The 9684-nt window shown below is 39.5% G+C and overlaps 1 protein-coding gene across 1 annotated transcript; it reads left to right on the top strand.

Moving 5' to 3' along the window:
- Positions 1-2879: 2879 nt before the first annotated feature.
- On the top strand, positions 2880-6251 carry DLX2 (distal-less homeobox 2). The gene is made up of 3 exons (XM_073545886.1): positions 2880-3406; positions 3657-3841; positions 4818-6251. Exons 1-3 carry the CDS (start codon positions 3079-3081, stop codon positions 5166-5168), a joined length of 864 nt encoding a protein of 287 aa, XP_073401987.1. The 5' UTR covers positions 2880-3078; the 3' UTR covers positions 5169-6251.
- The last annotated feature ends 3433 nt before the right edge of the window (positions 6252-9684 follow it).

Genomic DNA, 9684 nt, shown 5'->3' with positions numbered 1-9684 from the left:
CTTGTGTATAAATATGTGATTCTTCAGATTTTGTATTAGTCTATGCCTGTGAAGAGACCTGAGTAGTCTTGAAAGCTCTCAATTTGTTACAATCTTTTCAGTTAGCCATTAAAAGGTATCAACCACCGAGGACTCTCAATTCCAAATATTTTTCTATCTACTGGCTAACACGGCACCAAGATATATATATATATATATATATATATATATATATCTTTCCTGTACACAGTGTAGTAATTGCAAGGAAAAAAAATGAGGGGAAAAAAACACTATGGTGGGCTCTGTCAAGATGAAGACACGGACAAGAAATGAAGAAAAACACCAAATATTTATTAACTCATGTTAAAACTGATATTATTATTTCTTCAGGCTATCATGATATCAGATCAGATCAATTTTAAAATGGGTTGCTGTCTTTTAATACGTTTGTTGTTTTGTTTTTTTACACCTTCTCATCCTTGTCTTCATAGTGACAGCGCCCATCACAATGTTTTATTTTTCTAAATTTTTGCCTCTCAATTGTTTTAATGAGCAGCTTTGTCGGCTTCAATGGGTGGAGCAGCGTTCTGTACGAGGGATACCACTTTACTACTACTCTCATCAGAGTTGTGCCTGACTTGCACAACTCCACCAGGTGAGCAGATTCCATCTACTCTTCCCTGTCTCTTATCCCCAGGACATCGCAAGGACTTGATTATAATTAGTGATGAGCGAACGTGCTCGGATAACGTGCAAGGTCGGGTGTTATCCGAGTGTCGTGGGCATGCTCGGATAATGTATTCGAGTCTCTGCGGCTGCATGCTTTGCGGCTGTAGACAGCCGCAACCCGTGCAGGGATTGCCTGCTTTGTATCTGATCACGCCCAAGATACTCGGATAACACCCGAGCATGCTCAGATAACACGGTATACGAGAGCGCTCATTCATCACTAATTAGAATTTAATACTTTGCTGTTAATTGTTAATTTCCAGTCTTTTTGGTGCCACAGAAGTAGCAATTGTTAATGGCAGAGTGTTTTTACATGGACATTCCCTCTATATAAAATGGGTGACATGACGACTACATAATCCCAAGATGTCCCAATGGGAGTAGCAGACGAGGATGAGAAATTGCCTCTGCATCATAATTTGAAGCCCACCAAAATAGTATCGACACTCAACCAACCAGAACCAGTGGCCATTGATACCCACAATTTATCAGCCAGAAATTACCTGAAACTGCATATAAAATGAGAAAAGCTCCTGACATATTATGACGTTGCCATAGGGTCCCAATCATCCGATGGAGGACAAAATAATGTTCTTTTGGCCTTGTTCTTTTGGCAGGTATGCCTCTTCGTACTGTTTACTCTGCGCTTTCCTATACAGTATACTTTTTTGGTGATGAACCCCGATGGTGCTTGGATGCTCCAGGTTTCATACAGACAGTGGCCAATGGCCACTGTTGGTCACATACCTTTTTGGCATATAGACCTGACAGTAGCCATAGATTCAGTGTGCATTTATTTTGTAGAGATGTGTATTGGGGTAATAAAATAAGGACAAATGTACATTACCATATTATGGAAGAATTATTCCCTATTGTTCTGTAATTTAGGATTCTAAGTGCCACTGTGCAGGGTATATGTGCATAGCCACTCAAGACAGAAGTGACTGGGCTGGAGTGGATATATCATTGGCGCAACCGGGGCAGGGGTAAGGGGGCCACTACCAACTCCAAAGCAGGTGGATTTGTATATTTTGATTAGTTACTAGACTACAAAGAGCCAATGTACTGTTCTTGCAGAGGGGCCCTCTTCTGTCTGGGTCTGCCACTGGGACTGGGATTTTGTTTTCCTCCTGATGGGCCAATTTTACTACCTCCTACTGGAGTCCTGGGTTCATATCCCACCAAGGACAAACATCTGCAAGGAGTTTGTACATTCTCCCCGTGTTTGCGTGGGTTTCCTCCGGGTTCTCCGGTTTCCTCCCACATTCCAAAGACATACTGATGGGGAATTTAGATTGTGAGCCCCATCAGGGACAGCGATGATAATGTGTGCAAACTAAAGCGCTGCGGAATATGTTAGTCCTATCTAAAAATAAAGATTATTAAGTGATAGGACCAACCAGAGTTGGGCCCATCTCTCTATGGAAGCCGTAGTAGAAACTAGGACTTCTTTTATGGTAGCTATTGACCATACACTGGCCACACCTAGCTCTGTATTCCAACAGTCAATAATCAACTATGGCTCAAAAATGCTCTTTATGTTGACCATAGGGGTGAAGACAAACCAATGGTGCAACCAGTGCAACCTCACAGATAGCCAAAAAGTAAAGGGGCCACTACCACCTCCATAAAGGGGAGCAGTATGATGATCTATTCTATTGGATTGGAAAGACCCCAGATACTGATCTTGCACAGGGTCATCTACTGCCTGTATTTGCCCCAATAGATGTAACAATATTTATAATAATCTTTATTTTTATATAGCGCTAACATATTCTGCAGCGCTTTACAGTTTATTTTTTTTTAATATTTACTAACAATCAGAACAAACATAGAACAATTAATGAAAACCACTGATTCTAGTTCGCATTTCTGTATCCTCCATATAGCAGGTTTGGAAACCACTAGCACTTGTTTTTCTTACAGGGTCATGATAGAAGAAGGCTTGCAGCTACTAGCTCTCTTCTTTTTCTTCTGGGACCTGGAGTGAGTTTCCTTCCCCTCCCCCTGCCCTGCTGTGTAGGAGTCAGTGGAGCTCACATAGGAGGGAGGGAGGGAGAAGCTCCTGTCCTGGGGCAGAACCCTGGGAACCTTGAGCCAGCAGTGGGGGGCTGTGATTGGCTGTTGCTAGGTGACGTGGTTGACAGTCACATGACTGGAGTTAAATGCCTGGCGCTGAAGCAGAGTGCAGCAGACAGTCTGTAGTGATCTGCAGCAGCGCTCCAGCCAGGTCTCCTCCTGTGTGTGGATCATCATGATTTCTGCATCCTGATCGCTGCTGCTGCTCAGCTTTTCCTCCCTGACCGAGTTACTTTGGCTGCACTGATTTCTGCTCCACCTCATCCCAAGCTCTTTAGCTTGCCATCCACAATGACTGGAGTGTTTGACAGCTTAGTGTCAGATATGCATTCGAACCAAATGACCTCAAACAGTTATCACAGCCTGCACAAGTCCCAGGAGTCCCCCACCCTGCCTGTGTCCACCGCCACTGACAGCAGCTACTATACCAACCAGCAGCAGCAGCAGCACTGTGGAGGGGGCTCTCCCTATGGACAGATGGGATCCTACCCCTTTCACAGCAGTGGCATCAATGGGATCTCCTACTCTGCCAAGTCCTATGATCTGACCTCCTATAATGGCACTTACAGCTCCTATGGACCCTATGGAACAAGCCCTTCCCCTACACACAACGACCAAGGTAAAAAAAAAAGTATTCTTACTATGCCAAACTTGTTGCACTCTCTTCTTGCCTGTGCATGCAATGTGGGTTAATCTATGGCTACTGCTGCTTAGATAATGTGCAAAAATAAAACCTGACCCCCCCCCCAGCTATGTGCTGCGACTGACAGATAAGGGTTAAGTGTCATTATGTTGGCCCCCTGACCTAATCTCGCATTATATGGAATATGTTCTGCCTTATAACTAACGTCTCCCCCTATGTTTCACAGAAAAAGAGGAGTGTGAGCCCGAGGTCAGGATAGTAAACGGAAAACCCAAAAAAGTTCGAAAACCCAGGACCATCTACTCCAGTTTCCAACTTTCAGCCCTGCAGAAGAGGTTTCAGAAAACCCAATACCTGGCACTGCCCGAGAGAGCTGAGCTGGCAGCAGTGCTGGGCCTGACCCAGACCCAGGTCAGGGCTGAGATCGGATGGCTTCTCACATGCTTTATCATGGGCAGGAAATATAAAGGCTGCTGTGCATATTGTAAAGGAGAGACACATCTAGTACTAATATTGTTATGTTAAGTGTGTGTATCTAGGTCTGCACAGTGTGTGTGTTCTCCTGATATTTATATTATTCACTCATTACAATTGAGGGATACATAATAGATAACATTGCTCATAGTATGTTACACACTAATGATTATACAAATTGCACAGATTATATATATATTGTAAAAATAATAAGCTATATGCATTCTGTGGATAATTCCTAATTAATGTAACTTTCATTATATCTAGTATTTATGTGATTTCCGATCTCTACAGTGTGCACATACAGCCATTCATATTGCTGCCATTAAAATTATATATGTTACAGCTACCATTAATGTTTTATTACTATGTAGAACTGCATTCTATGATTCTATGATCATTAGCTGCTGCTTTAAAAAAAATATATGTGTATATATATATATATTTATTTCTGGAGTGAATCAGATTAATATTCGGCATCATCCGGAGTCGAACCTTGTAACACTATATTGATATTTCAGTGTATGTATATCTATCTATATAACCAGGTCTTAGTAAAATTGTTGCTGCTCTTTCTATCTCATTGTTCTGGGAGGTATAATGTACATACATATATTATAGAAGTCTATTTCTATTTTACATTTATATATTATATAGTTATGTATGATCTAGATGTCTATATATTATATCTAGATATAACTATATCAATATATATTTTTGTTCCATATATTTCACTATAGTTTAAATATAATGACAGCAATTTTTAGTTCCTTTATGATTCTATTCTAATTTACTTTGCAGAGCGATCTAACATACGCGGGATGTAGGATTATTCTAGATTGTCCACATTTATATACTATGCTTTCTTTGTAAAGTATAATCATTGACTGTAACCCTTATTTTAAATCATCAGGTTAAAATCTGGTTTCAGAATCGGAGATCAAAGTTTAAGAAGATGTGGAAAAGTGGAGAGCTGCCCTCCGACCAGATCCCAACAGGCAACGAATCCCCAACCTGCAATTCTCCCCCTTCTGCAGTCTCTTGGGACTTTGGGTCACATCAAAGATTGCAGGGGCCTAACCCAACCCCCAGCATCCAGCCCCCCAACTCTGGCTCTAGCCCCAGTGCCTTTCTAGGCAGCTATTCCTCCTGGTACCAAACCGCAAATCCTGCCACCCACCTTCAGTCCAGTCCATTACTGCACCAGCAGCACCACCTCCACCATCACAGCAGTGCAGCTGTCACCGCAGGGACTATCTTCTAAGGGACCCCCAATATGGGGTGGTGGGAATGAACACTAGGCAATGACTGGGAGAGGTCTCCTTTCTGTGTCACTGATCACAGGTGGCTTCATGGCTTATAGACTGGTGGTGATCTGACCAAGGAAACCCTGGACTCACTGATGACTGGAGATAATGCTGTCTGCCGTTTCAGTAGACATGAATTGGATCGATGTAAAAAAAAAAAATAGTGGAATAGGAATAATTAATTGCAGCAATTAGGGCTAAATTGTGATAACAAATCCTGATTGGATTTAAAAAAAAAACAACAAGTATTCGTTTTAAAATCCTTCTTCAGTCTGAATTAGCTTTACAGGCTTAGGTTAACCTATATAAGTGTTGTCATTTGTGGAACTACAAGTCTCAGCATGCTCTGAGATCAGCTAGCCTCCCTACCTCTGTTATTATGCCACTACAATTTCCACAAATGAATGGCAGAGACAATCAGTGCTTATTTTTCTACGTGTTACAAAGTTTTTTTGTTTGTTTGTTTTTGCCAAATAAACCTTCTCATTGTTTGTATCATTTGTTACAATGTAACAGGTCAGAACTAGTCCACAGTTGCCCCCCTCTAGTTTGTGACTCACCAGTGCAGTTTGGGTTGTTTGTTTTTTTTTTTCTATACAGGATTTGGTGCCTTTTTGGATAACCTCATTTTTAATGGATAAAAGATGATTTTTTTATATGTAGATATAAGAAAACCCGTGTCTAAATTATCTTTTTTAATGAAATCTGCATAGAACCCTTGTAAATTGCTGCATCCTTTTATGTACAGTTTCCCTTTTCTTTGTATTAACTGCAAAAAAAAAAAAAAAAAAAAAAAAAAGAGTATCTTCTGGTCAAACATTCCCAATGTCCAGTGCAAAAAAAAAAGTTGTTATCCGTCCATCTTCTTTTTTTTTTGCTCTTTTTTTCTGCCTCCACACCAGGCTACTACTGATGTATTTCATGGACAAAGGTTATTTATTTTGGATACAATTTATCCATGTTGTTTGTTTATTATTTTTTTTTTTCTTTTATGAAAAACAAAAAATATTTAAAATAAAATATTTGATTTGATGACATGATCCCAGTTCTGAATATTCTTGTTATTTTTATAGTGTCATGACATTTATTTCACCATTGTTATGTGATTTCTGGATGACAAGGAGAAGAACATGAGGCTGTTCTATGAAAAATAATTTTTTTTCTTTCCATCTCAGCTTTATGAGCTTTTTGATTGATCTGTGCAATGATCATAAATTGTGGCTTAGGAAGTAGGAGGGTTCTGGTAGTGAATCAATCATAAGAAGACTCAGGTTTGCAGACGGAGTCACTCCCATCTCAAGGAGCTGGCGCCAGGGCCTCGGTGTCTGCTGGTGTCGTCACTCGCACACGCCCTCTCACACCCACCAGGGCTGAGGTCTTGGCACACAGGAGCCAGTTCATCTTGCTGAGCAGCTCTCCCAGGTGCTTTAGGATTTGTATCTTGTCTGAATTCTATATACTCTGGGTTCTTTTTATTTTATCCTCTCTGACCCAAATGTTTGCACCTTCTATGTGCCATGCCATTCCTCCCTTTATCTTTACAAATCATCTACACAGAAAAAAGCAAAATTGCAATTGTTTTAGGTAATAGACAATAGCATCATTCAATAATATATCATAAGGTACGAGTATTTAAAAACTACTATGCTGTATATAATTTGTAAAACACTAGAAAAATACATTTAGCAGACACAAGATGGTTTAGGGCAGAGCCTGTATTATGGAGTACATGAACAAAAATTAGGTCATTGTAAATGGCACTATGTATGCTGCTGGGCAATGTGAAATTGCTCCTGCTACATTCCCACCTGGAGTTTTTGGACCTTTTTTTTAATGCAGGTAACCTTCAGGCTAGGTTCACAGGATGAGCTTTTGTTTTGTTTTTTTGTTTTTTACCCAATTTACTTAGTGGGTGCAGAAAATCTGCAACATCTACAGCTAATTTGTAGGAACTTAGCCTAATGGGTTTGAGAAAATCTGCATAATCAAAAGCTCATTGTTGGGAACATAGCCAAATGGGTGGAGAAATTTTACAACATCAAAATTTAACCGAAAACTCATTTTTTTTTTAACATAGCCTTCTAAGCGTATTTCAATAAAGCTAGGCACTTGACCCTTGTTTAAAAAAAAAAAAAAATCAATGTTCTTTTAAGCAGCTTTAAAATATGGAGAAATTTAAAGGTTAGACATTTTTATATATAATATATATATTTGATTGCTGGATATGCTGCCTACTTCTCATCCATAAACTTCCTGATGCGGAGTTTGTCAAAAGATGTACTGAAAAATTATCTCATTAGTGACAAAAAAAAAAATTGTATTTCGCTTCTGGAACTACAGGATAGTCTCATTGGTCGCTGCCAAAGTGTTGAACAACTGATCAAAAAATTTCTCTTGGTGCAACAATGCAAATATTCAATCAAGTTGGAAGGATTCTCCATGTGCCATCTGCATGAATGTCTTTTGAGTATTCTCATGCACAAAATATTTTCATCATTTTTAAGTTTTACTTTTTAATAACACTAGTTTATCACCATCTCTTAAAAATCCTTTTTTTTATTGAATTTTTATATATAAAGAAAAAGCCTGCAATTTCTTTTTTTTTAGTTTGTTTTTATTACGTGCATTTTTTTGTTTTACCGTAATTAGTTTTTTTTTTTTTGTTTGTTTGTTTGTTTTTAAACTACAGTGTATGTGATTCCTTGATCATGTGATTCCAAGATTTCATAGGCTAGTTTCACATGTTGTATATTTGGTGTGGATTTTACATACAGATTTATAAACAGAAATCCACGGCGTTTCAACATCCATGCATATTTTCAGCACTTATTCAAGCGTTTTTTTTATTTGTTGCAACAAAAAAGTCAACAAAGCTAAGCCATCGGATTAACCTGCAGATTTATGGTCCCCATCAAAATGAATGCTTAAAATATGTACCAAAAAAATTTCCGCAACCGATGCAATGTATATTTGAAAAACACAACAATAGCTAATTTATGTAAATGCTAATACCAGCACCAAATATGCAACATGTGAACCTAGCCTTATGGAATCACAGCCTAAGGGCAGTTTCACACGTCAGTGTCTCCGGTACGTGTAGTGACAGTTTTCTCAAGTACCGGAGACACTGACACACGTAGACACATTCGAATGAATGTGTCTATGCAGATGTCAGCGTGTTTTCACGGACCATGTGTCCATGTGCAAAACACGCTGACATGTCCATTTTTGTGCAACAGCATGGATCACACGGACCCATACAAGTCAATGGGTCCGTGTAAACACGTACCGCACACGGATGCTGTCCGTGTGCGGTCCATGTGCATTTTTAAAAGTCAAAGGGTTAACATTGAAAATAATTTTTCAAAAACACGGACAGCACACGGATGACCTCTGTATGCACACGGATAGCTCCGGTACCGATTTTTCCGGTACCGGAATTATCTGGACGTGTGAAACTGCTCTAAGGCCGGGATCACACACAGCGCGATACGGCCGAGTCTCTCCGGAGTGGAGCGTGCAGCCGCACATCAATACATGGAGCTGCACGCTCCGCTCCGGAGTGACGGTGCCAGAGCTTGGTTTTAACCTGCGAGACTCGGCCGTATCTCTCTGTAGTGTGACTCCGGCCTCACTGTAATGTTAAAACCAGTACAAAAACACACTAGTCACATTCATATGTGTGTTTTATTTGCTTTTTTTTTTAAGGGAAGAGAAACACTGAGAACAACACCACAAAAAGACATAAAAAGCACCATACCTAGAGCATAATTATTGTAATTAAAGGGGGAAAAAGACGCAATCTGAAAGCATAGTGTGTACAGTACATTTCATCATTTCCTAGTGACTTGCAGCAAACATTTGTTTTTTGTTTATTTGTTTTTTTAACTATGAAGCCAATCAACCTTACAGATTCAAGTTCTCCAAAAAAACAAAATAATAAAAAATTGACTATACGGAATGATATAGTGCTACACAGTCGCAAATTTTGAGCACCACCGTTTGGTACTGAAAAGGCTGTGAGCCCTTCAGAGTTTTCCACACTTCTGCATACATTTTTCCTTACATAGAGCAGATTTTCACTCAGATCCTGAAAGTAGATAAAGAGAACCAAATCACACAAGAGAGTCAAAAATTATTAGCCTTTGTCATTTTTAAAACGAGAAAAATAATGCAATATTACATGTCTGTGAGTAGCAAAAGTATGCTGACGTTTTGCATTCAGTATCTGGAGTGACCCTTTTTTTTGCGGCAATAACTGCATCTAAGGGCTCATGCAGATGAGCGTATAAATCGGACGTGTGCCTATATTGCCGTTCAGATTTTTTTTTTTTTTTTTTTTTTCCTCGGTCGAAGTGTTTGTGAGAGAAATAATCGAAGCATGCATTACTTTCATCTGAGACTTGGATGAGAATTACACATTCAAGTCTATGGGTGTGAGAAGAAAAATCTGATCCCACACGGACCATCAGC

This window comes from Dendrobates tinctorius, unplaced genomic scaffold, assembly GCF_039654945.1.
Source record: "Dendrobates tinctorius isolate UK_male_01 unplaced genomic scaffold, ASM3965494v1 ptg000143l, whole genome shotgun sequence".
Classification (NCBI taxonomy): domain Eukaryota; kingdom Metazoa; phylum Chordata; class Amphibia; order Anura; family Dendrobatidae; genus Dendrobates; species Dendrobates tinctorius.
This window is presented reverse-complemented; position numbering and strand designations above follow the sequence as displayed.

Bases quoted from the DNA above. Each gene is read 5' to 3' on its own strand.
- DLX2 (XM_073545886.1), top strand. From the start codon at position 3,079: ATGACTGGAGTGTTTGACAGCTTAGTGTCAGATATGCATTCGAACCAA. The intron at 3,407-3,656 runs GTAAAAAAAAAA...TATGTTTCACAG, and splicing joins CCCTACACACAACGACCAAG to AAAAAGAGGAGTGTGAGCCC. The intron at 3,842-4,817 runs GTCAGGGCTGAG...TTAAATCATCAG, and splicing joins TGGGCCTGACCCAGACCCAG to GTTAAAATCTGGTTTCAGAA.